At 51.5% G+C, this 26,433-nt stretch overlaps 2 protein-coding genes across 3 annotated transcripts in view; both read right to left on the bottom strand.

Moving 5' to 3' along the window:
* The window catches only part of LOC117886991 (zinc finger protein 445-like), a 731,357-nt gene that overhangs the window by 622,869 nt on the left and 82,055 nt on the right, over positions 1–26,433 (bottom strand). The window contains exons 2-7 of one of the 2 annotated variants that reach the window (XM_034789212.1): positions 19,541–19,694; positions 16,882–17,096; positions 9,781–9,868; positions 9,083–9,209; positions 7,521–7,634; positions 4,071–4,258 (exon numbers count right to left, since the gene is read on the bottom strand). The exons of the other annotated variant lie outside the window; for it this stretch is intronic. Coding sequence (XP_034645103.1) covers positions 4,200–4,258; positions 7,521–7,634; positions 9,083–9,209; positions 9,781–9,868; positions 16,882–17,096; positions 19,541–19,612 — 675 coding nt within the window. The 5' untranslated portion in view covers positions 19,613–19,694 and the 3' untranslated portion in view covers positions 4,071–4,199. Of the gene's footprint in view, positions 1–4,070; positions 4,259–7,520; positions 7,635–9,082; positions 9,210–9,780; positions 9,869–16,881; positions 17,097–19,540; positions 19,695–26,433 lie in introns of those variants that run through there. 2 annotated transcript variants of the gene reach the window in all.
* LOC117887018 (zinc finger protein 585A-like) overlaps positions 1,082–26,433 on the bottom strand; it is a 54,181-nt gene continuing 28,829 nt past the window's right edge. Inside the window, exon 8 of the mRNA XM_034789251.1 lies at positions 1,082–3,925. Coding sequence (XP_034645142.1) covers positions 2,122–3,925 — 1,804 coding nt within the window. The 3' untranslated portion in view covers positions 1,082–2,121. The remainder of the gene's footprint in view (positions 3,926–26,433) is intronic.

The raw sequence follows: 26,433 nt of genomic DNA, 5'->3' as shown, positions 1-26,433 counted from the left end.
AATCAAGCTGTCATTCCTAAGCATGGAGAGCCAAGAACACTGTGGCAAGTGACACTTTGGGAGGTGGACGGGCGGAATGAGGCGAGGATAAACCAGAGGTGGGCAAACTTTTTGGCCCAAGGGCCACATCTGGGAATAGAAATTGTATGGTGGGCCATGAATGCTCACAAAATTGGAGTTGGGGTGCAGGAGAGGGTGAGGGCTGTTTGGGAGTGGGGCCAGAAATGAGTCCCAGCTGTGGAAGGGGACTCCAGGCTGGGGTGGAGGCTCCAGCTGGGGATGAGAGCTTTGGGGTGCAGGAGGGTGCTCTGAGCTGGGATCGAGGGGTTTGGAGGGCAGGAGGGGGATCAGGACTAGGGCAGGGGGCTAGAGCACAGGGGGTTGAGGGCTCTGGCTGGGAGTGCTGGCTCTATGGTGGGGCTGAGGATGAGAGGTTTGGGGCGCAGGAGGGTGCTCTGGGATGGGATCAAGGGGTTTGGACAGTGGGAGGGGGATCAGGGCTGGGACAGGGCATTGGGGCACAGGGAGAGGCTATGGGGTGCAGGCTCCGGATGGCGCTTACCTGAAGCAGCTCCCGGAAGCAGCAGCATATCCCTTCTCCGTCTCCTACGCAGAGGCGCAGCCAGGCGGCTGTGCACACTGTCCCATCTGCAGGCACCACCCTCACAGCTCCCATTGGCTGCAGTTCCCAGCCAATGGGAGCTGCAGGGGCGGCGCTTGGGGTAGGGGCAGCATGGAGAGCAGAGCCCCCGGCTGCCCCTATGTGTAGGAGCCGTAGGGGGGCCATGCCGCTGCTTCTGGGAGCCACGTGGAGTGGCCCCCAATACTGCTCCCTGCCTGGAGTGCCAGAGGGGGGCAAGCTCCAGACCCCGCTCCCCAGCGGGAGCCCGAGAGCCGGCTTAAAATGGCTGGTGGGCCGGATATGGCCCCCAGGCTGTAGTTTGCCCACCCCTGGGATAAACTCTCCAAGGTTTGGACAGAGGTTGCTGTGTCCCGGTGGAGCATGAGGGTGATGGGTGAAGGAGGGAATCCCTCGGACTCACCCCATCGCTCGCAAATAAACAGAAGCTAAAACACCACATTTCACTGTCCCTGCTCCCACTTTTGTGGGATTCTGTTTAATTCTGGCCCATAAGGGAGAAAATGTACAAACACTAAATGCTTTTCAGCACGGCCCGGAGTAACGTGAGACTATTTGGGAATGAGAGAATCTACCCCCAGACACAGGTGCCAGACCAAGGGGTGCTGCAGCATCCTCTGGCTTGAAGTGATTTCCATCTTATCCAGGATTTACAGTTTGGTTCAGTGGCTCTCAGCGCCCCCACTATGCAAACTGTCCCAGCGTCCCCAGAGGGGGAACTCAGTGACTCTAACAGTCACTCTGCTAATGGTGAGGATCAGAATGAATTAGATGCTCAGGCTCAGTCTAGGGTAGGATGAGTGGGGGAGGGTCAGAGGAGACGAGCTGGCTGATCCCGACCATGTTTCCTACCACAGACAGACCCTCGGTGGCTGATGCTGCGGAGGCAGAGGTGGGATCTCCAGGCCTCCCACGAACAGCCCTGTGGCAGTGGTTCTCAACCTGCGGCCCGTGGGCTGTATGCGCCCAATCAGCACATAGCTCCAGCCCATATGACATCCTCAGGGCCATACAGATAGTATTGGATGCGGCCCACATAATGCATTATGGGCCGCATATGCAGCCCACAATGGTAAATAGGTTGAGAACCCGCTGCAGTCTGTGGGAATCAGCCCCTCTCAGTGGTGCTGGCTGAATGCAGAGGGGGCAGAGGGGGTGAGTGATGAGGCAGCATCTCTCTACCCCTGTGCTCCCTCTCGCTTCTTATCCCAGGATCCCCAAACACTCGATAGCCCTTTCCTCACCTTTGGCCCATCAGCTCAGCAGCCAGGGCTGCAGCCAGGAGGAGGGGCTGATGGGGGCTTCTCCTCCTCTGTCTGGGGTTTGCTTAGACCAGGCAGAGCCAGAGGGTCTCTGACCAGCAGATGCTCGGCTGATGCTGGATCCTCACCCCAGCGATGGGCAGCTGGAACCTTGGCAGCCAAATGCCCCTGCTGTGTGTGGGAACGAGGAAATGGGTTTATCACCATGGCCGGCCCCAGTCAGGGCACTGAGAGAATTTCCCTGCTGTGTGGAGGCGTCTCTGATGTCCAACATGGCATTAGCTCCGCTTGAAGTTGAGTGGAGTTGACAATGCTTGATTCTGTGGGAGCACCAACTGAAGATTCCCCCACATTCAAGTTCTCTCTCTTCTGTGGATCGCTGATGGGTAATAATGTGTGAGCTCGGACTGAATCTTTTCCTGCAGTCGAGGTATTTCTAGAGTCGCTCCCTCTTGTGTGAATTCTCCGGTGTTTAGTAAGGTTCGAGCTGTTATTGAAACTTTTCTCACATTCCAGGCATTTATGGGGCTTCTCTCCAGTGTGGATTATCTGATGTGTAATAAGGGCTGATCTGCGACTAAAAGATTTCCCGCAGTCCAAGCATTTATGGGGTTTCTCTCCCGTATGGATTCTCTGATGTGTAACAAGGGCTGATCTCACTTTGAAACTTTTCCCACAGTCAAGGCACTCATGGGGTCTCTCTCCCGAGTGGGATCTCTGATGTGTAACAAGATTTGACCTCTGAATGAAACATTTCCCACACTCAAGACATTTATAGGGTTTCTCTCCTGTGTGCATTCTGCCATGTATAATAAGAGATGATCTCTGACTAAAGCTTTTCCCACACTCAAGACATATGTAGGGTTTCTCTCCTGTGTGCATTCTCCCATGTTTAATAAGGGATGAACTCTGACTGAAGCTCTTCCCACAGTCCAAACATTTATGGGATTTCTTTCCTGTGTGGATTGCCTGATGCGTAATAAGGGTTGATCTCACAGTGAAACTTTTCCCGCAATTGAGACATTTAAAGGGTTTCTCTCCCGTATGCATTCTCTGATGAGTAATAAGGGCTGGTCTCTGACTAAAACTTTTCCCGCAGTCCAAGCACTTATGGGGTTTCTCTCCTGTATGGATTCTCTGATGTGTAATCAGGGCTGACCTCACAGTAAAACTTTTCTCACAGTACAGGCACTTGTAGGGTCTCTCTCCCGTGTGGGTTCTCTGATGCGTAATAAGGTTTATGTTCTGATTGAAACATTTCCCACACTCAAGACATTTATATGGCCGCTCTCCCGTGTGGATTTTCACATGTTTCATAAGGGATGATCTCTGACTGAAGCTTTTCCCACAGTCCCAGCATTTATGGGGTTTCTCTCCTGTGTGGGTTCTCCGATGGGTAAGAAGGTTCGATTTCCGATTGAAGCTTTTCCCACAGTCGAGGCACTGATACAGTCTCTCTCCTGTGTGGATTCTCCGATGTTTAGTGAGGTTTGAGCTGTCACTGAAACTCTTCCCACAGTCCAAACATTTATGAAGTTTTTTCCCTGCATGGATTGTGTGATGCATAATAAGGGCTGATTTCACACTGAAACTTTTCCCGCATTTGAGACATTTGTACATTTTATCTGCCATATGGATTCTCTGATGTGTAATCAGGGCTGATCTCTGACTAAAACTTTTCCCACATTCCAAGCACTTATGGGGTTTCTCTCCCGTATGGATTCTCTGATGTGTAATCAGGGCTGACCGCTGACTAAACCTTTTGCCACATTTCATGCATTTATGAGGTTTCTCTCCAGTATGAATTCTCTGATGCGTAGTCAGGTTTGAGACCTGATTGAAACATTTCCCACACTCAAAGCATTTATAAGGCCTCTCTCCTGTGTGCTTTCTCCCATGTATAATAAGGGACGATTTCTGGCTGAAGCTTTTCCCACAGTCTATGCACTTATGGGGTTTTTCGCCTGTGTGGATTCTCTGATGAGTGATAAGGTTCGATTTCTGATTGAAGCTTTTCCCACAGCTCAGACATTTATAGGGTTTTTCTTTCTTGGGATTTGTCTGTGGGGCTGTGGTTTCCTTGGGATTCTTGCATCCTACCCTACGTTCAATGGATTCCTCCTCTTTCTTTATTGGGTGGTTTCCCAACTGCCTCTCTGGCCTCTGCCGACTTCTCCAAGTTTTGCCCTGTTCCAAGGACTGGGAAAAATTCCCTTCGGCTCTTCTCCAAAAGTTCCCCTGCAATTCCACTTGCTCGGGATCTTCCTGCTGTGAATTCTTCTCCTTGTTCTCACTCATCATCGCCTCATGAACTGCTGGGAGAGAGAGAGAATCCAGACAGGAGTCATTCCCTGTGCTGGGGAGAAAGGACAGAACAGGGAACAACACAGAGGGGAAAACACAACACAGTAACTAATGGGGAGACTGAGGGCTGGTCTACACTACACAGTTAGGTCGACATATGGCAGTTTACATGACCTAATTATGTCAGTGTACACACTACAGCCGTGTCCTGCCAGTGTAAGTGCCCTACTATACCAGCATAATAACTCCACTTCCAGGAGAGGCGTAGGGCTTATGTCCGTGTAGTGAGGGCGACACACGGTCTGTGTAGCCACTGCCTTCCTTACATGGGCTGTTGGCTGTCTTGTGAATTTCAGCTCTGCTGGAGCTGTGAAATTGACAAGAAAGCCAGACTCCTGGCTCCACAGCTGGGCTGCTGCCAGGTCTCCGCTCCAAGCCGGGCTACCACCTGGGCTTCTGGCTTGGGCTACTGCCCATGCTCTCTGCTCCCCACTAAGAGACCTGCTGCCCCCCGCGGTCCAGGCGCCATGTTCCCTGCTGGCAGCCCAGCTGCCCTCCTGGCTCTTGGCTCCCCACCGAGAGCACAGCAGCCAGGCACTGATCTCCCCACTGGATGCGAGAAGCCCAAGGCGGCTTCCCCCGGTTCATGGCTCAGCTCCCCACACTGCCCCTCTTCAGACAGTGGAAGCGCTCTGGTGAAGACGCAAACCACCGACAGCAGGAGGGGAGCGTGGACATCAGCCACGGCAGTAATTACTGTGATGGCTGTAAGTCGATCTAACATAGGTTGACTTAAGATTGTAGTGTAGACATGCCCTCGGAAATTGGACTCTGCCTCCACATCCCATCCAAATACTCCCAGGGAAGTAAAGTCGGGGAGTGTAGCAGGGAGGTCACCCGCTCCTGCCTGAAAGGGCTTAAAACAGCCCTGGAGAGGGCTGGGGCAGGGGGAAAAGCTGGGCTGATTGGGAAGCAGCCACAGCTGGGGCCACGCCCCAAACAGACCTAGCTGGCCCTATAAAGGCAGGGAAGTCAGGCGCAGGAACAAAATGTCTCTCTCTGCTTTCAGAGAGCGAGAGGGGAGCCTGGCTGCTGGGAAGCTCAGGGTGCCTAGAGTGAGGCAGAGTTGGGGAAAGGCCAGAGGGGCTGGGGAGCTCCGGGCTGGCAACTCCCTAGGCTGCACGGCCTTGTCCAAGGCCCCATAGAGGCACTGGTTTGCAGAGAGGGGCAGCAGGTCCAGACCCAACCTTGCCTATGATGAGTGGCTGACACGGCAGTCTGCCCCAGGGTGCAGGGGTGAGTTGGTGACTAGCAGTAGCCCATGTCTGAGGTGAGGTGAGGTGGGGATAGAGGGGTGGGGGTTCCCTGGGGAGGGGAGACCCTGAGACTGAGGGGTGTATGGCAGGGAGCAGCACCCCAGATAACGTCCAAGGAGGGACAAGGGGGCCAAGCGGCAGTGGGACACTGGCCTGCAGAGGGCGCTCCAAGGCTGGCAGAGCTAATTCCTGGGAGAGACCAGCCGGAGGCACCATGGGGTGAGTCTGCACAGGGTTACATTAACTGTAAGGTGATTCCTCACTGTCAGGTCTGAGGCCTTTTAGAAGCCATGAGACAAGAAGCAGAAAGTCACATTCCCTCTAAATTGTATCAAAACAATGAAATATCGGGCTGCTAAGAAGGAGATCCTCTCCTAGTAGCACCCACCACCACCAGATAAAGGAACAGGCCTTAAGATGTTTAAAGAAAACTTCGTTGGACAGCATCCTGTCTGGCAAGGAATCACTTATCAACGGTTGTGATTGTGAAATCCCTTCTTCTTTACTGTTTTGTCTTTACGGTCCCTGCTTCGCCATTATTTATCTGTATCGTCTCTGTCTGGTTCTTTGCTTGTTTCTGTCTGATTGTAGTGGGGCAGCCGCCCCGCTCCTGGAGAACAGGGGTTAAAAGCAGCCAAGCTAGGCTGATGGGGGAAGCAGCCACAGCTGGGGCCATGCCAATCAGGGCCCAGCTGGCCCTGATAAAGGGGCTGTGGGGCCAGGAGACAGAGGAGTCTCTCTAGCTGTGGAGAGAAAGGACCTGGCTGCCTGGGAGCTCAGGGTACTGGGAGCAGAGCAGTGCTGGGGAAAGGCAAGAGGAGCTGGGGAGCTCCAGCCTGGCAAGTCCCCAGGCTGAGGCCTTGGTAAAGGCTAAAGCAGGTACTGCAGCTACAGAGGTGCAGCCTGGGGATAGGCAGAGGTAGCTGGTCCTAAACCCTTGCCGAGGCTGAGTGGCCATTACAGACTGGTCTGCCCCAGTGAGTGGGGGCTAGATGATGACTGGCAGTAGCCAGAGGCAAGGTGGGGTTAGAGGATTGGGGGATCCCCTGGGAGGGGAGACCCAGAGTGTGGGGGCACTGCTGGGGCAGAACCCCGAGGTAAATGGGCACCGGGGTCCAGGAGGGACATGGGGCCTAAGGCAGGCGAGCCACTAGCCAGCAGAGGGCGCTCTGTATGCTGGAAAAGAGCTAATTCCCAGACGACCAGCAGGAGGCAGTGCACTGGTGAGTCTTCACCTTGCTACACTGATCCATAACTATTTATGCAAGGTTTAAATCAGCTCAGGTGGTGGGGTACGATAGAGTAAAGAATTGTTTTGCAATATGTTAGGCTTGGTCAAAGAACTATTCTGTAATACTTTAATAAAATGATAGCTTATGGTCAAGCTAAGCAGGACTCAAATGCCACTATATAAGCTGGGGTCCAAAAGGAAATTCCTTAGAACTAACTCCAGGACCCAGCCCGAGATCAAAGATGCCAGATCTCAACTCCCTGCCGACTATATCGTGCAGACGCTGGAGTCCCTGGACAAACCAATCCTGACTGGCCACCAGGAAAAGTTCATCTGCCTTGTTGGGAGTGATGAGCATTGTATGCTTAGCGTGTGTGTTCTGTCTTGGTAACTGTTAATATCCTTAACCTCTATTTATTACTGTGTAAGGCTCTTTCACTGGTTAAAACATCCTGTAAGCCCGCAGAAGATTATGCTCTGACCCCTAGGAACAGGGTGCGGGACAGGGTGCCTAAATTAATTGTGTTACTCCTTGAGTCCTAGGAACAGGGTAAAGGTGGGCGCCATAGAGTGTGCGGGTAACACTAAAGGATGGGTGGGAAGCCATAGGTGATATCTGCCATGACGAAACGATACCAGAGGGCTACAGCCTGACTGGGTGGGGTGAAACACAGCCCGGAGAGCTCGCTAACAACACATCTTTGGGCATCCCAGCTTTTTCATTCACTCGCCAGATGGTGTGTGTGTCAGTTTCACTGATTCCTCACCTGTGCGGGTTCCTCTGTGGATGTCCCATTCCTTGGAGGCGTGGCGATCAGGGATCCACGGCTCTTCCCCACGTTCCAGCCGGGTGATCAGCTCCGGTTTGGGAACGGGAAATCCTGCTCGTAAGGGGGGGGAAAAATCAGGAAGATGAGGGTGTATCTGAGTATTGACAGAGTATTTGGGCTGGTCTACACTGGGGGGTGATTGATCCAAGATATGCAACTTCAGCTACGTGAATAGCGTAGCTGAAGTCTAAGTATCTTGGATTGAATTACCTGGAGTCCACACGGCGCAGGATCAACTGCCGCGGCTTTACCGCCGCTCGCTCTGGTGGAGTTCCGGAGTAGACGGTGAGCGCGTTCGGGGATCGATATATCGCGTCTTAATGAGACGCGATCATCGATCCCGGATAAATCGATTGCTGATTGTTCTTTGTTGTCACAAAGAACATTCCCTGAGCTCAACCTGCCCCGTGGTGAGCTGGGGGACTGTGGAATCCCAAAAGACGGGAACATGGTCACTGTAATTATGTGGATACTGGTTCTCCACTTGCAAAGTAACTCCCTGCTCTTCATGTGTCAGTATATAACGCCTGCATCTGTAACTTTCACTCTGTGCATCCGAAGAAGTGAGGTTTTTACCCACAAAAGCTTATGCCCAAACAAATCTGTTAGTCTTTAAGGTGCCACCAGACTCCTTGTTGTTTTTGTAGATACAGACTAACACTGCTACCCCCTGATAGTTGATATGTGGATGTAGAATCTGAACAGATGTTAACATGGCCATTGAGCCCCCAGGGAGAGGCAGATGTCGGGGGGGGGAGGAGCTGTCACAGCCTCACTGGGGCTTCCAGGATCTGTGCACTCTGGGGGACTTGCTGATGCAGACACAGCTCTGGTGTTAAACCCCTGCCTAGTTCTAAACCTCCAGAGCCCTCTGGCTGGAGCCAGTCCCAGCAATCGAGGATCGCAGGGACTGTGAGTATAAAGAGACACCAGGTGGGTGACGTAATATCTTTTCGTGGGCCAACTTCAAAAGCATATCTGTCACTAACCGAAATTGGTCCAGTCAAAGGTACTGTCTCCCCCACCTTAGTGTCCATCCATCCTGGGATGAATGGGGCCACAACAACACTATAAATTAGTGAGAAATAACAGACAGATCCATACACTGCTTCTGCCCCTTTGAAAGCTGGAGGGATGGGGATGAATCAGCAGGCTTATGACTCCCTGATCCCATTGGAGGGGGCATGGCGGGGTAGTCAACAGGTGGACCACAGGCCAAATCTGGACCATCAGACACTTTTGAATGGACCCCAAAATCTTTTTATTTACTTATTTATATTCTCTAGAGTCTGGACCTTGACTATACTTTCACCAAGGAATTTGGACCTTGACACAAAAATAGACTACCCCTGTGGTATGGAGATGAAAGTCTCTCACACTGCATGTGTAGACTCTGGAGTCCATTTCCCCTCTAATCTAACTGAGCAGGGAAGAACTGACCAGATTCAGACATGCAGACCCCACGATTTCTAGTATCTGAGGGGACGGGAATCCCTTACCCAGCGAGGTCACCGTTTTGTAGTTCTCCTGCATGACGTCCCTGTAGAGGGCTCTCTGAGTGGGGTCCAGCAGAGCCCCCTGCCCCTGGGTGAAATACACAGCCACCTCCTCGAAGGTCACTGGCATCTGAAACAACAAGAGTCCCCCACTCAGCGCCTGCTGCCCCAGCCACAATCTCCCTATTTACAGGGGAGGAGGCCCAGATAGCAGAATCCCATCTCCTTCTGTCCCTCCCCCTCTCCCCGACACCCTACTCAGAGCAGCCAGGAGGCTTCAGTGGGTGGGGAGAAAGTGAGAGCGCCTTGTTCCCCCAGCAGATGGGGCAGGGCAGGGTCTTCTCATTTCCCACACACCGGCCAGCCACAGGCAGAGCTCTGAGCCAGGGACAGGGACAGGAATCCCAACAGCTTCCCTTCGTATTTCACAGCAGCCTGTGGCCAGTGGGTTCAGGCTCCAGCACTGGGAGTCTGGTCAGTTTTCCCAGCCCTGCCCAGGGGAGTGTTTCCTGTTTGAGAAATGGGGGAATTCCTCTCCCTCCCTCCAGCTCCCCACCCTGCCAATGGGCTTGCTCAGAAAATCAGGCCCAGGTTGACCATGTCCCAGCAGGTTTGTCACACCCTCCCTACTTCCCCCTGTGTGTTGCCTGCCCCTCCCTCTCTACCACACCCTGTCCTGCAGCACCCTGAAAATCTCCTACCTGAGCTGGCTCCATCACAGCCATTTCCCTTCCCTGTCCCCTGGAAGACAGGAGGATCTGGAGCAAAATGTGGATGTGATTCCTCAGCCTGTCAGGGCAAGAGGGGAGGTTTCAGAGGGGGCTTGAATCCATTTCACACCTTGATTCCCCACAGGCTCTCTCCCTGCAGACAGATGCTCTAGAACAGGGGGTTCTCGCAACAGATCTTTTGGTGGCCTCAGAGTGTGGCCATCAAATCTTGCTGGTGGCCACTCTGACAAATTTTCCTAAAATACTTTTGTTTTTCCTAAAGTTAATTATTAGGGTTGTTGCTTGATCGCAGTTAACTCATGTGATTAACTCAAAAAAATTAATCGAGATTAATCAGTTTTAATTGCACTGTTAAACAATAGATTACCAATTGAAATGTATGAAATATTAAATGTTCTACATTTTAAAATATACTTATTTCAATTACAACACAGAATACAAAGTGTACAGTGCTTACTTTATATTTTTTATTACAAATATTTGCACTGTAAAAATGATTAAGAAAAGAAACAGTATCTTTCAATTCACCTCGTACAAGTACTATAGTGAAATCTCTCTATTGTGAAAGTATAACTTAAAAATGTAGGTTTTTGGTGACATGACTGCACTCAAAAACAAAACAATGCAAAACTTTAGAGCCTATAAGTCCACTCAGTCCTACTTCTTGTTGAGCCAATTGCTCTGACAAACAAGTTTGTTTACATTTACAGGAAATAATGCTGCCCGCTTCTTGTTCATGTCACCTGAAGGTGAGAACAGGCATTCGCATGGCAGTTTTGTAGCTGGCGTTGCAAGGTATTTACATGCCAGATATTTTTTCACATCTTGGCTCATAGAGCTGAGAAGTGATAGTCATATGTCCCTCATGATTCAGCCACCAATCCAGAGGACATGCTTCTATGCTGATGACACTCGTTTAAATAATAATAATTAAATTTGTGACTGAACTCCTTGGGGGAGAATTGTATGTATCTGACTATTTTATCCACATTCTGCCATATATATTTCATGTTATAGCAGTCTCAGATGATGACTCAGAACATGTTGTTCATTTTAAGAACACTTTCGCTGCAGATTTGACAAAATGCAAAGAAGGTACCAATGTGAGATTTCTAAAGATAGCTACAGCACTCGACCCAAGGTTAAAGAATTTGAAGTGCCTTCCAGAATCTGAGAAAGACGGGGTGTGGAGCAAGCTTTCAGAAGTCTTAAAAGAGCAGCACTCTGACATGGAAACTACAGAATCAGAACCTCCAAAAAAAGAGAATCAACCGTCTGCTGGTGGCATCTGACTCAGATAATGAAAATGCGTCTGTCAGCACTGCTTTCGATTGTTATCGAGCAGAACCCATCAGCAGCATGGACACGTGTCCTCTGGAATGATGGCTGAAGCATGAAGGGACATATGAATCTTTAGCGCATCTGGCATGTAAATATCTTGCGATGCCAGATAGACCAGTGCCATGCGAACACCTGTTCTCCCTTTCAGGTGACGTGAACAAGAAGCAGGCAGCATTATCTCCAGCAAATGTAAACAAACTTGTTTGTCTGAGCGATTGGCTGAACAAGAAATAGGACTGAGTGGACTTGTAGGCTTTAAAGTTTTACATTGTTTTATTTTTGAATGCAGTTATTTTTTGTACATAATTCTACATTTGTAAGTTCAATTTTCATGATAAAGACATTGCACTACATTACTTGTATTAGATCTGAAAAATACTTTCTTTTGTATAACAGTGCAAATAATTGTAATAAAAGAATAAAGTGAACACTGTACACTTTGTATTGTTATAATTGAAATAAATAAATATATTTTAAGATGTAGAAAACATCCAAAAATATTTAAATAAAGGGTATTCTATTTTCATTTAACAGTGCAATTAATTGCATTTTTTTAATCACTTGACAGCTCTAATAAATATGCACATATCCCTGACCAAATCCTTGTAATTTACTGATGTAGAGCTTTTTTTTTTTTCTTCCCTTTTCTTTTTTCCAGATGCAATAGAAAAAATAATCATAGGACTGGAAGGGACCTTGAGAGGTCATTTAGTCCAGTCCACTGCACTCATGGCAGGACTAAGTATTATCTAATCCAGTCCTGACATGTGTTCGTTTAATCTGATCTTAAAAACCTCTAATGACGGCGATTCCACAACCTCCCTTGGCAATTTATTCCATTGCTTAACCACCCTGACAGTTAGGAAGTTTTTCGTAACGTTCAACCTAAACTTCCCTTGCTGCAATTTAAGCCCATTGCTTCTTGTCAGTTAAGAAGAACAACTTCCCCCCTCCTCCTTGTAACAAACTTTTACACTCTTGAAAATGGTTATGTCCCCTCTCAGTCTTCTCTTTTCCAGACTAAACAAACCCAGTTTTTTTGTTGTTGTTTTTTTTTTTTCTCAAATCTTCCCTCAGAGGTCATGTTTTCTAGACCTTTAATAATTTTTGTTGCTCTTCTCTGGACTTTCTCCAATCTGTCCACCTCTTCCCTGAAATGTGGCACCCAGAACTGCACACAATACTCCAGTTGAGACTTAGAATCATAGAATATGAGGGTTGGAAGGGACCTCAGGAGGTCATCTAGTCCAACCCCCTGCTCAAAGCAGGACCAATTCCCAACTAAATCATCCCAGCCAGGGCTTTGTCAAGCCTGACCTTAAAAACCTCTAAGGAAGGAGATTCCACCTCCCTAGGTTACCCATTCCAGTGCTTCACCACCCTCCTAGTGAAAAAGTTTTTCCTAATATCCAACCTAAACCTCCCCCACTGCAACTTGGGACCATTACTCCTTGTTCTGTTGTCTGCTACCACTGAGAACAGTCTAGATCCATCCTCTTTGGAACCCCCTTTCATGTAGTTGAAAGCAGCTATCAAATCCCCCCTCATTCTTCTCTTCTGCAGACTAAACAATCCCAGTTCCCTCAGCCTCTCCTCATAAGTCATGTGCTCCAGCCCCCTAATCATTTTTGTTGCCCTCTGCTGGACTCTTTCCAATTTTTCCACATCCTTCTTGTAGTGTGGGGCCCAAAACTGGACACAGTACTCTAGATGAGGCCTCACTAATGTTGAATAGAGGGGAATGATCACGTCCCTCAATCTGCTGGCAATGCCCCTACTTATACAGCCCAAAATGCCGTTAGCCTTCTTGGCAACAAGGGCACACTGTCGACTCATATCCAGCTTCTTCTCCACTGTAACCCCTAGGTCCTTTTCTGCAGAACTGCTTCCTAGCCATTCAGTCCCTAGTCTGTAACAGTGCATGGGATTCTTCCGTCCTAAGTGCAGGACTATGCACTTGTCCTTGTTGAACCTCATCAGATTTCTTTTGGCCCAATCCTCTAATTTGTCTAGGTCCCTCTGTATCCTATCCCTACCCTCCAGCGTATCTACCACTCCTCCCAGTTTAGTGTCATCTGCAAACTTGCAGAGAGTGCAGTCCACTCCACCCTCCAGATCATTAATGAAGATATTGAACAAAAACAGCCCCAGGACTGACCCTTGGGGCACTCCGCTTGAAACCGGCTGCCAACTAGACATGGAGCCATTGATCACTACCCGTTGAGCCCGACAAACTAGCCAGCTTTCTATCCACCTTATAGTCCGTTCATCCAGCCCATACTTCTTTAACTTGCCGGCAAGAGTACTGTGGGAGACCGTCTCAAAAGCTTTGCTAAAGTCAAGGAATAACACATCCACTGCTTTCCCCTCATCCACAGACCCAGTTATCTCCTCATAGAAGGCAATTAGGTTAGTCAGGCATGACTTGCCCTTGGTGAATCCATGCTGACTGTTCCTGATCACTTTCCTCTCCTCTAAGTGCTTCAGAATTGATTCCTTGAGGACCTGCTCCATGATTTTTCCAGGGACTGAGGTGAAGCTGACTGGCCTGTAGTTCCCCGGATCCTCCTCCTTCCCTTTTTTAAAGATGGGCACTACATTAACCTTTTTCCAGTCATCCGGGACCTCCCCCAATCGCCATGAGTTTTCAAAAATAATGGCCAATGGCTCTGCAATCACATCCGCCAACTCCTTTAGCGCCCTCGTCCAGTTTTTCTAAATAGTCCCGAACCACTTCTTTCTCCACAGAGGCCTGGTCACCTCCTCCCCATGCTGTGCTGCCCAGTGCAGCAGTCTGGGAGCTGACCTTGTTCGTGAAGACAGAGGCAAAAAAAGCATTGAGTACATTAGCTTTTTCCACATCCTGTCACTAGGTTGCCTCCCTCATTCAGTAAGGGGCCCAAACTTTCCTTGACTTTCTTCCTGTTGCTAACATACCTGAAGAAATCCTTCTTATTACTCTTAACATCCCTTGCTAGCTGCAACTCCAAGTGTGATTTGGCCTTCCTGATTTCACTCCTGCATGCCTGAACAATATTTTTATACTCCTCCCTGGTCATTTGTCCAATCTTCCACTTCTTGTAAGCTTTTTTTTTGTGTTTAAGATCAGCAAGGATTTAACTGTTAAGCCAAGCTGGTCGCCTGCCATATTTGCTATCTTTCTACACATCGGGATGGTTTGTTCCTTAATCAGTGCGGAGTAGAGCAGAAGAATAACTTCTCATGTCTTGCTAATGTACAGTTGTATTTTGGTGCTCCTGGCCCTTGCTGCCTCCCCTGCCTGGATCTCCCCTGACCACCACTGCCTCTCCCAGCCCTCCACCACCCCACATGGCTCCCAATCACCTCCTGGGTCCCACTGCTTCCCCCCCTGAATTCCCTTCTGCAGCCTCACACCCCAGGCTCACCCCACTGCTTGCTTCTTGACCATGGTGGCCAGTAAAGCCAACCCTGATGAAGCCCCACCACCAGAGCCGGAGCCCCATGGCTGGAACTGGGGGGTGCAGGGTGGCTGAAGCCCGGAGCCCCACCACCCTGGAGGACTGAAGCCCAGAGCCCCACAACTGAAGCTGGGGTAGAGGGGCTGAAGCCTGGAGCCAGAGCCCTAAGGCTGAATGGGGTGAGGGGGGTTAAGCCCACCCCTAGAGCCCCACAGCTGAAGCCCTCCCCTGGAGCCCTTGGGCACTGCAGGGAGGTGCCACTGCTTTGCCCCCTCCCCCATCTCTGCCCAGGAGCCTGTTGTGGCTGCATTGAGAAACGGCTGCACTAGACTCTGCCAGGCTGGGGAATACACTCAGGCTACGTCCACACTACAAGGGCTACAGCGGCACAGCTACTGCGCTGCAGGAACACGGCTACAGCTCCGTAGCATGGATGCGTCCTACAGCAGCGGCAGGGGTTTGTCCATCCGATAATCCACCTCTCCAATCGGCAGTAGTGCGTTCGGTGGAAGAATTCTCCCGTCCGTCAAGCTGCGTCCACAATGGGGGTCAGGTCAACTTGACTATGGCGCTTGGGGCTCAAAACTTTGCCTAGCCCTGAGTGATGCAGTGGATGGATGACTGTTAACTGTAGACCAGGTCTTACAACACCGACCCAGCCTCTCCCAGCAGGCTCCACCCACCAGCACTTTTAAACCCTCCCAGCAACAAAGCTGGCACAGTTCAGGGCAACTGCTCCTGTATTTCCGCTCAGGGGTCCAGCAAGGGCACCGACTGAGCAGCTCCCCTTTGATTGGAGACCAAGTCTTCCATAGGGCATGTCTACACTAGCACTTATGTAGGAAAAACTTTTGTCACTCGGGGGTGTGAAAAAAGCTCTCCTGCTGACACAGCAACTGCCGCTCATAGAGCTGGTTTTATTATGCAGACGGGAGAGCTCTCTGCTGTCGGCATAACGTGGCCACACGAGCGCTCTCAGAGCGGCACAGCTGTGCTGCTGTAAGCTTGTAAGTGTCGCCATGGCCCTAGGAAATCCATCACACTCGTATTGTTCCCAAAAGGCCTTTGAAATCCCTAATATCTCCAGAGATTCCACCCAAAGGACTCCCATACAACCGCACAGTAGCCCACAAGCAGTAGCATTTTCACTACAATGGACTCCCACAATACATACGCTTAATTCAATAAGGATTAGACTCATAGAACCATTGGGTTAGAAGGGACCATAAGGATCATCTACTCTACCCCCCTGCCAAGATGCAGGATTTGTTGGGTCTAAGCCACCCCAGGCAGAGGGCTCTCCAGCCTCCTTTGGAAAACCACCGGTGAAGGAGCTTCCACGACCTCCTGAGGCGTCTCTTCCATTGTCTTACTGAGTTTTGTCCTGAGATTTAATGTACATCTGCTATGCTGTAGTTTGATCCCATTGCCTCCTGTCCTGCCCTCTGTGACGAGAGAGCAACTTTTCTCCAGACACCAGCCTCCTCTTCTCCCTTAGCAATAACCAGAGCCCTCGAGTCTGATGGCAACACCTAATGAATGAGCTGCCCTGGACTCCCCCTGCAGCCCCCAGGGACAGGCAGGCAGAGGCTGATCTCATTGGCTCATCCACATTCACCCCCTGCCAAAGCCAGCAGTGACTCCGGTCTGACAGCGGTGTGGGTGAGATCTGAATCCATGGCACAGGGAAGCTGCCACTGTATCTCTCACCATCCCAATCCCTTTTCACTGGCCTCTCTCTCCCTTCCCCAGCCAGCCTCCTCTTGCTCTCACATTACCCCTCCAGCCCCCTCTCCCATATCCCCCCTTTTCCTTCACTAGATCCCACCACCCAGATTACCCTCTATTCCAGCCCTGTGTCCTGTGGGCTCCACAATTCTCCCCAGTACACTGACTCCTCTGCATTGCCTCATCCTCCATGCAGCAGGCACCCCCTGCCCCCATCCCATCCTGCCCCCTGCATCTGCATCTTCAGCCTCTGCGCTCGTCACACATCCCTGTTCACCTGTAAATCCCCTCTTGCACACACACCCCCGCCCCTCTTCAGACATCTTCTGGCTCCCACCCCCCTCTATCCCTCCAGGTGTGGCTGTCCCAGCCCTCCCCATGGCGCGGGCTGGCTCCCCCCGCCCCGCACATGCTGGGAGCTGGCGGCAGCTTTCCTGGGCCCAGGGCAGGGAATCACAGCCAGCTCTGCTGGGAGCAGCCTGGGGCCAAACCTCCCCATGCAGCCCAGGTGTGACAGGGGGGCACCGCTCCTTGGGGGAACGGATGGGAGGGTCTCTCTTACCTTCCCTCCAAGCGGTGCCCGCCCTGGGAGTAGGGGGCAGGTTTCCCCTTAAGTGATGTCCTGGGCAGGCTGGGGTGTCCGGACTGATAAATCTCTTGGGGAGCAGCGGGAATGGTCCTCGCCCATCTGCAGCCAGGACTCTGGGGTTGCCAGCAGCAGCTGCTGGGGTTCTGGATCTTGCAAGAAGCGGGGATCCCACAGTGGTAGGCTCCCTGCTGTGAAATTAAGCAAGGGCTGGGCTCACAGCTAGCCCCACCCCACTGTCAGCCGGGCGACAGGCTCACAGCTGGAGCCGCCACCCCTCACCCCAGGGTGACAATGGAAGCTGTGACACCCCCCCATGCTGGGCTCAGTTTCACAGCAAGGAGCCTACAGCTCCAGCTGTGAGTCCCCTGCTGCTCTGAGCCAGGATGTCAATTTCATTCCGGATAGGCTCTCTGCTGTGAAATTGAGCCCTGGGGTCACAGCTTGGGCTCTCACCCCAAAGCCCTGTGCAGCTGTCAGTGCCCCACATCAGTCGGTGCAAACGCTCCTGGCAAGCACGCGCTCCGCTAGCAGGAGGGCAGCGTGGACACCAACAGCCCACTCAATTACAGGCGGGACTGTAGGTCGACCTAAATTAAGTCGCCCTAATTTTGCAGTGTAGACAAGCCCTTACTGCAGAGACTCCGATGCCGGGACCCAGTGATCACTCCCACACCAGCTTTTTCTAGGTCCCAGCGATAAACCCCTCAGGGACCCCATGTCCCCTGGGCGCAGGCAGCTTCTCTCAGCATTAAGGGGTCATCGTACAAAGCAGCCACCGTGTCAATGGGAGGACAGAAAGGAGATGTACCAGTCCTGGGGAGGCAGGAGAAGGGGGATTTCTATCAAGACTCAGGATTATTCCAGAGAGTCCACGATATAAACAGAGACGGGGGGTGTTGGGGTCCTAGAGAGGCTACCCAGAGCCTGGAGCTGCAGAGGACGCCTTTCGCAGTGACACTGACTCCGGGTGTGATTTGTTCTGGGAAGCAATTGGCACAGGGACGGGGACGGTCTCTTGTCTCCACACCACACTCACTGGCTACCAGCCCTGGGCCGGAGCTTCCAGGTCTGCTTCCCTCACTTGGGTCATGGAGCTGTGCCAGGCCACCAGGCTTGGTGGGTTCATCTGCTCCTAAAAATAACCGACCAAGGGGCCATGTCCACTCCTGCAGGGCTCTCTGCTGCCCCTTTCCTGGCCAGTGTAACTGCCGCCGGTACAATTTGCTACTGGGTAGCAGCTACTGACACCTACCTGTTCTCTTTTGCTGCCTTTCCACCATTTTGCTGCCTCTGCCTTTCCCCAACCTCTGATCCAGGGGTAGCAAGCAGTGATGGAGGAAGAGTGTATTCCCCTCACAATCTGCTACCTCTCACCTTTCCTCATCCTCTACTTTTCTGCATCTCCTGGTCCCAGGACAGCAAAGAATGGTGGACGGGGGTTTGCCTGTCACACTCTGCTTCCTTTCCCCAGCCTCCTGTCCAGAGGTAGGAACTTGTAATGGAGGGGGCACGCCTGTCACAATTTGCTACCACAGTGAAATCACTATTTTAAATCTGGGCACAAAGAAAGATGTTTCGGTAATCCAGAAAAGCACTACCCAGAGTTAAACCTCAGGGCTATTGTCTGTAAAACCCGGAATGAAGGTGGTGTTATTTATTAGTCTCTTTCCACTGTAGATCCTTGGGCGGCGGGTAAAATAGCCCGGGGGGGGGCTAAGCTTCCCCAGCTAGGCCATAGCCCCGCCCATGAGTCACCCCGAGGCCCCGCTCCTACGACCCGCTCTTCCCGTGGCCCCACCCACACTGCTCCTCCTCCCCCCTTGCTCTGCTTCTTCCCCAAAGCCAGCAGGGGCTAAGGCGGGCTGGCCGGTGCCTGGCTGCCCAGGACTCAGGCCGGCTGAGGCAGGCAGGCTGGGGCTCGGGCCGGCCAGGTGGGCTGAGGCTTGGGACGGCTGGGGTGGGCAGGCCGGTGCTTGGGCCAGACAGCAGTCTGGGATTCGGGCCAGCTGGCAGCCCAGGACTCAGCGAGGCTGGGGTGGGCGGGCCGGGGCTCCTCCAGCTGCAGTAGGGGGCTCAGGGCTCCGGCGGGTGAGGAGGAGATGGCCTCAGGCAGAAGGGGCAGGGCCGGGGGCTCGACTCCCTGAATGTGGGGTTCAGGTGCTACTATGTGTACATCAGGCTGCACGGTTTCTACAGTAAACAAACATTTAATGCACACAAAACACTGAGTATACCGCCAAACCCGATAAACAGTATTTAAAATACTTACAAACACCTTTTGAGTGCAAGGAATTAGGCAGAAAATCTACCACTGTCCCTTCTACAGACTTATCCCCCTTTGCCACAGTTACGCATCCTGAACAAGTTTCCGACACAACATGTGCACTGCTGCACTTCGGCACACACGGGTGGGTGTCAATAAAGTGCACCGTGGTCCAGGAGGGAAAAAAGAAAATACAGGGGACCTACCTCCCTGCTCTCTGATCCTATTTCAGAGACATTTTCTCAGCCCTTTTCCTCACTGCTAAAACTCAAGTGCTCTCTCCTCACTGTATTTTTACCTCAGAATAATCCTGTACTTTAGTTACTCCATGGTAAAAAAACAACCCTAAACAATAAAAACTAAACCCACCTTTTTTAGCAGTGAGGAAAAGGCCGGGGGGCTGGACTCACGATGGGATGGAGGCATCGGGATGCTGAGCATTGTAAGGACTAGCTTTTAGGCCCCTAGCAAGTCACAGGAACAATCCTGTGATCCCCAGAGCGGAGTTAGGTGTCTAGGCTCCCTGTACAGAGAATGCAGAGAGGCAGGCACCTGAGAATGGGATCCACAAAGGCGAGGAGCCACCTCAGCCTGCCCATGGGAGATGCTGACCCAAGACCCATCTTGGCTCTCACAGACTTTGGCGCCTAACTCTCAGTGGCAGGAAGGCACCTAGCCCTGCCTAGCGCTCCCCGAATGGGAGCCCAGCTCCTGGAGTCAGGTGGCTCAGGTCCCTAAGCTGTTTCTTGAGCTAGGTAGGCATCTAATTCCACCCAAAACAGCCAGAGAAGGAGGCAGCGTTGGTGGTACCCACCTTCTATCTTTCAGCACTCACCTGGGATGTGGGAGACCCCTGTTCAAACCCGCTTTCCTCCTCTGCTTGTGGGGGGCATTGAACCTGGGTCTCCTACATCCCAGCCCACTTAGACACCCGCAGAGCGGTTCCCATTCATGGATCCCTAGGCAGCCCACGAGCCTTCCTGCATCAATGGGGCATGATGCAGAGATAGCGACTGATCAGGGATTCTTTTAAACACTAAAACTTTGGGAGGGGAGAGGATATGTGAAATATTGCCCAGAATCAGCTCTCCTATAGCAGCTCCATGCCTCTGGGCCTTGGGATGCAGCTGTGTGAGAACCCAGCCCTGCGAGCGGGTGCTGAGATGTAGCATCTGGGGGGGCGGAGCCCCTTGACCCCTCAACATCCTTTTTTGCAACCACTGCAGATTGCTCACCCCCATTGCTGCCGCTTTTAACCCCTCTGCCCTTCCATACGCTGGGGTTTCCCCACTGATACTGCCTGGCCGGGCCTTAGCCACATTCTTAACCCTGTTACCTAACCACCCCGTCTCTGATTTTCCCCATTTCCTTCCCCTACCTCCAGCGCCTTGACCCTCCTGCACATCAGTTTGGCCCCTGCACGGATTGTCCCCACATTTGACTCCTCTGCCCGCTCTTATCCCTAGGGCCAGCAGAGCCCCTTGGCCTCCCATGTCAGTGAGCGGCACCTTCACACAAGCACCTACCCCAGCAGCAAAGCAGCAGATGGTGGGGGCAGCCCCCGTGTGATTGTCCCTGTCCCAGCCCCCAGCACGGCCCGGGCTGGCTCCCCCGCCCCGCACACACCGGGAGCTGGCGGCAGCTTTCCGGGGCCCCGGGCAGGGAATCGCAGCCAGCTCCGCCGGGAGCAGCCTGGGGCCAAACCTCCCCCTGCAGCCCGGGGGTGACGGGGGGGGCGGGTCTCTCTCACCTTCCCTCCGAGCGGGGCCCCCTGGGGCAGGGGCCGGGCCGGGAAGGGGCCGGGCCGGGCTGGGGGCTCTGCCCTGGGAGAGGCTCCTGGGGAGCAGCGGGAAGGGCCCTGCTGGAGATTCCCCTCTCCCGGCTGCAGCCCGGGCTCCGGGCTCCCAGCACCAGCCGCCGGGGCTCGGGGATCTCGCTGGAGTCTGGGACCAGAGTCACCGCAGCGGCCGCGAGTCACTTCCTGCTGCCGGGACCCAGGGAGCCCGGCCATTGTTCCCACCCAGCTGCTCCTGGGTCCTAGCGATAAACCTATCGCGCTGCAGGGCGCTTCTCCCCGCATTAAGGGGGCGTCGTGCACAGAGGCCAACGTACCCGGGGGAGGCGCCCAGATCCCGAGAAAGGGGGTTTCTGTGCAGATTTGGGATTGCTTCAGCGTGTCCATATCCAGGGTCATACGGGGGTGACGGGCAGCCGGGGACACTGTGTGTGTGATCCGCTCTGGTAACAGACTGGCACAGGGAGCAGGTGGTCAGAGCTGATCTCTTGTCTGCACCCCACACTGACTGGCTACCAGCCCTGGGCCGGAGCTACCAGCTCTGCTCCCCTCACGTGGTTCATGGAGTGGTCAGTGCTTTGCCACCAGGTTCCTGGAACTATTTGTAGGGCTGGATTAACCCATCCCTGGGTTCTAGGCCAAACCCCCTTGTGTGATCCCCCACACCTACCAAGGATTGCCTCTGCCCTTCTCCCAACTGGCTCCCCCATGTGGGCACTGACTGCAGCTCCCTCTCACACACCTGCGTGTCACCAGCAAACTACAGCTGGTCTGGTTCAGGGACTGGTGCTCTGCCCACTTGTGCCCTGGTGCACGTGGATCACAGCAAAACTCACTCCATTTTGGCCCTGGCCCCCACCAGGTGTCAACAGCACTCAGATTTGGCCTGATGCCCCCTCTCCCAAAATGGAGGTCAGGCCTGAGACAATCCTGAGTGGGCACTGTGCCACCTATCACTGGATACCCACAAAAATCCCCAGTGAGCAGTTCCCCAAGGACTAGTGTACTGCTCTGACCCTGATAGCATTCCAGTGCCAAAGGGCCAGGGGCTTCCTGGGAGCTGGAAGTGAGTTTCAGCTGGCTTCACCAACCCAACTCACTGGGGCCATAATCTGTATCTAAAAGGTGTCATTGGAAACTAATATGATCAGTCATATGCTTGCGTGAGATACGTATGGGCCATACACAAAGAATTAGAAACACAGGCTGGAAAATGTTCTTAAAATGTGTTTGTCGGGCAAGCCTTATGTCACTCCTTCCCTAAACAAAGGAATGTGGTTCTTCCATTTGTTGGAACCTGTCTCCAATGTAAATGGAGCGAGGACAATGAAATTACATTTACACCAAGGGCAGACAAAGCCAGCAGGTGAACCAAAGTGGAAGCTGCTACCAGGGCTGGCCCACAACATTTTGGCATCTGAGGCGGGGAGCTCAAATAATACACCCATGCCCCCTCACTTGGGCCAAAACTTTGAAAGGTCTCAATTCTGCCTTCTTCCTGTTCTACTCCTCTCATGGTACTGCTCTGCTACCTACCCCAATAAAGGAGAACTAACAACTTAAAATGCCTTGTTCAAAAATTTTAAGTAACACTTAACTTTCAAACACCTGAACAACAAATTTAACTTTTCTTGTCCGCATAGTAAACACTGGCATTTTTATCTGTTTGAATAATCAAAGTGGTGCTTTCTGTGCCTTCTTGGTTGCAAAGATTTGAACTGCTTCTTGAAGGTCCACAGTCTGGGCAGGTTCATGCTCTATTGAGATGGTTGCAAAGCCAACCAGCCTCTCCTGTGTCATTGTGGAGCGTAGATGTGTTTTTATTACCTTCAGCTTGGAGAAGCTGTGTTCTCCACTGGCAACTATTACAGGAAGTGTTAGAAGTATGAGCAGAGCAACAAAAGCATTTGGAAAGAGGGTGGTCATCTTATTTGTGCACATATATTCCAGAACAGCCTTTGGAGTTGATCCTTCTGAAATGTATCTTGAAAGGGCTTTCAGTTCATCACCTAAATCACTTGCATCAATATCGCGCATGTCATCATGTGTCAACACTGTCTCTAGTGCCCTGCATTGCTGGTGTAGGTCTTCTTCAGGTATAGTGAGGAGTTTTGGAATATCATACAACATCCCAAATATACTGCTGTGTTCCTTGCGCTGCATGAAACGTTCTTCAACTGACTGTATTGCACAATCTAGCACCTGGTTAAAGAATTCAACTTTGAATTGTTTGGGGTCTCTTATAGGATTATACTGTACCTCGTGATCAAAATGTCTTCTTCGGTGACTCTTGTATTCTTGAATGGGTGGGAAAATAGCTTCAGTGTGAAGTTCCTCTGCCAACTTCTGTGCACTCTTCAGAACATTTTGAAATCCCTCATCTGACCGGTAAGACTGTGGGTATGATTGCTTTGTCCAGTTGTTCCATTGCTCCAGATATATCAAGGTCAACACCTTGGAGTCTCTTGCTTACAACATTTATTTCAAACAGTATGTCATGCCACAACATTAAGCCACACAGAAATTTGAAGTTATGTATGTTTCTGGTGATTCTGTTTCCCTCTGCCACTGTTCTCCCACAAACAGTTCCTGTCATAGCATTATCCTCCATAATGGCAACTATGGCATTGTCTATCTTCCCAATTTCCTCCACTCGACTTTCCCATCGTGTGGCACTCAGTGGTTTCAATGTCAGAGAGGATGTTCCCAGATGTTGCTTCAAAATTTGCCATCGATGAGTTGATGCAGAGAAAAATACATAGATGCTTTGAATTACATTAAAAAATTCAGCAGCCTCACTAGAAGCTGAGGCTGCCTCACTGACCACCAAGTTCAATGGATGAGAACTGCATGGGACAAAAAAAGCTCAAGGGTTTAACTCTCGGATCCATGTCTGCACTCCTCTGTTCTTTCCTCTCATGTTGGCACCATTATCGTAGCCCTGACCTCTCATGTCAGCTATCGCAATTCCCATATCTTCCAGCTTTTTAAGAAGCACATTTGTCATACCAGCTCCTGTAATATCATCAATGTCAATAAATTCTAGAAAATGCTCTCTGACAGTCACCATTGCAGGGACATTTTCACTGGGTCATGGTCTTGTTACAAAACGCACCATTAAAGTCATTGTTACGTATGTCTGATGTCAGGTGTGCAGTTCAGAATAACAGAATAATATCTTGCTGACTTCAGATCTGCCACAATCTCCTGTTTGACTTTTGTTGCCAGAATCTGTATGATCTCATTTTGAATTGTTTTTCCAAGGTAGTGGTGTGTGTACATTTCTTGGGTGGTGACTCTTCTTAGATGCTCCTGGAGTACAGCATCAAACTCAGCCATCAGCTCTACAATTTTAAGGAAGTTTCCATTGTTTAGGGTTACCATACGTCCGGATTTTCCCGGACATGTCCGGCTTTTGGGGGCTCAAATCCCCGTCCGGGGGGAAATCCCCAAAAGCCGGGCATGTCCGGGAAAATCGGGAGGTCAGCCGGGCCCGCGGGGAGCCGGGTCAGCCGGGCCCGCGGGGACCCCGGCCGGCCTCCCGATTTTCCCGGACATGCCCGGCTTTTGGGGATTTCCCCCCGGACGGGGATTTGAGCCCCCAAAAGCCGGACATGTCCGGGAAAATCCGGACGTATGGTAACCCTAAACAATGGAAACTTCCTTAAAATTGTAGAGCTGATGGCTGAGTTTGATGCTGTACTCCAGGAGCATCTAAGAAGAGTCACCACCCAAGAAATGTACACACACCACTACCTTGGAAAAACAATTCAAAATGAGATCATACAGTTACTGGCAACAAAAGNCGGGAAGCAGGGGAGGGGGCGGAGACTTTGGGGAGGGGGAGGGGTTGGGCGGGGTGTGGGCGGGGCTGGGGGCGGGGCCGGGGGCCGTGGAGTGTCCTCCATTTGGAGGCACAAAATATGGTAACCCTACCATTGTTTGGCACATACAGCTGATCTGAAGTGCCACGCAGTGCTAAGTTTTGGGTAGCAAGCATTCTCACAATGGCAATGAGCCTTTTCAGAACATTTTGCCAGTAAAGAGACTCTGATGCAATCTTCTCTTGATGCTGATCATCTATGGTGGGCCTTTAACCTTAGTCTCATCTCAAGCTCTTTCCACCTATGGAATGCTGTCTGGTGATTTGCTGCCTTCTCATGGCATGCCAGATTTCTAGCCAGCTTTTTCCAGTCCTTTGTTCCTATAGAACCCAATGTGGCTGGAACATTAGACTGGAAGAGTTTGCAACAAAAACAACATGCAGCATTCTGGGTTTCTGAGTACATAAGCCATGGCCTCTCCACTTTGTCACCATTGGGGATTTCACGCCAGTAATGTGTTGGATGGAAACTTCTATTTTCATTGTCTTTGGGGAACATGAAGTTTTTCACTTGCTGTGGCCCATGCAGTACAAGGAAGTCTCTCAGGCTACTGCTCAAGTGGGTCCACAGTCCTGGATCATCTAGACTTAAGGAACTAAACTCAGCAGCAGCTGTTATATGCGCCCCCACCACACTCTTCTCTGATCTACACTTTTCTTCAGGAATGTGCATGGTTACACCCATTTGAGATGAGATATGGATGCTGCAGTAGCTGTCAGGTCACCTGCACTCTGACTAACTGGAAAATCAGGCATCTCCTCACCACTCACATCCTCACTGGGGCCGGAAGGCTCACCGTGAACATTTGTGTCTATGTATCTCAGGAGAGCTCCTTCCTGATTAGATAGAAAAGCTTCCTTTGCTTTCTTTCTTTTTCCGAATGCTGCCCCAGAGGGGCGTTTTCTTCTTTCACTCATGACTGCTGTTCTGTGCCAGCTACAGTGGCTCTCAACACTCAATTGAAGAGGATAGATAAGCAGGCTGGTAGCAGGGCCTGAGTGAGGGAAGATATCAGGGACTTAAGTGCCTAACTGGCTCCTACTACTTCACTTGACTGCCTGTTCTCCTCAAGTGGGTTCAGGGAAGCAGCAGGAAACAGGAAGTTCCCTGAGAAGCTGGTGTTAATCAGCCAGGCTCCTGAGGGTGCTAGAGAGGTACATAAGAGGCTCCTCCTCTTCTCTCTCCCTGCAGCTCCTGCTGCTTTCTGTTATTCCCTCTCACCTTTTCTCCTGCCTGCTTGTTATGTCTCTTGTGCCCTCCTTCCTCCAGCACAGCACTCCACCATCTCTGTGCATCTAGAGCAGAGACAATACATATGCACCAGCAGCAGACACAATTTTCTACACTCTGGGTCCTAGTGGCGCCCCCCCACAGTCTGGCACCTGAGGCTGCCGACTCAGTTCGCCTCATGGTAAGGCCAGCCCTGGATGCCACTTCCCACTCTCCATGGGAGATAGAAGCGAGGTAATTAAACTTTAGAGACTATAACCAGGACACAAAGTCACCTTGGCATCCATTACTGGGCAGATACCATAGGGCCGAGCTCCTGTACATCTGAGAAAAGTGGAACCTTCCAGCCAAGA

This window comes from Trachemys scripta, chromosome 14, assembly GCF_013100865.1.
Source record: "Trachemys scripta elegans isolate TJP31775 chromosome 14, CAS_Tse_1.0, whole genome shotgun sequence".
In the NCBI taxonomy this organism is placed as follows: domain Eukaryota; kingdom Metazoa; phylum Chordata; order Testudines; family Emydidae; genus Trachemys; species Trachemys scripta.
The sequence above is the reverse complement of the archived record's forward strand: the minus strand, read 5'-3'. Positions and strand labels throughout refer to the sequence as shown.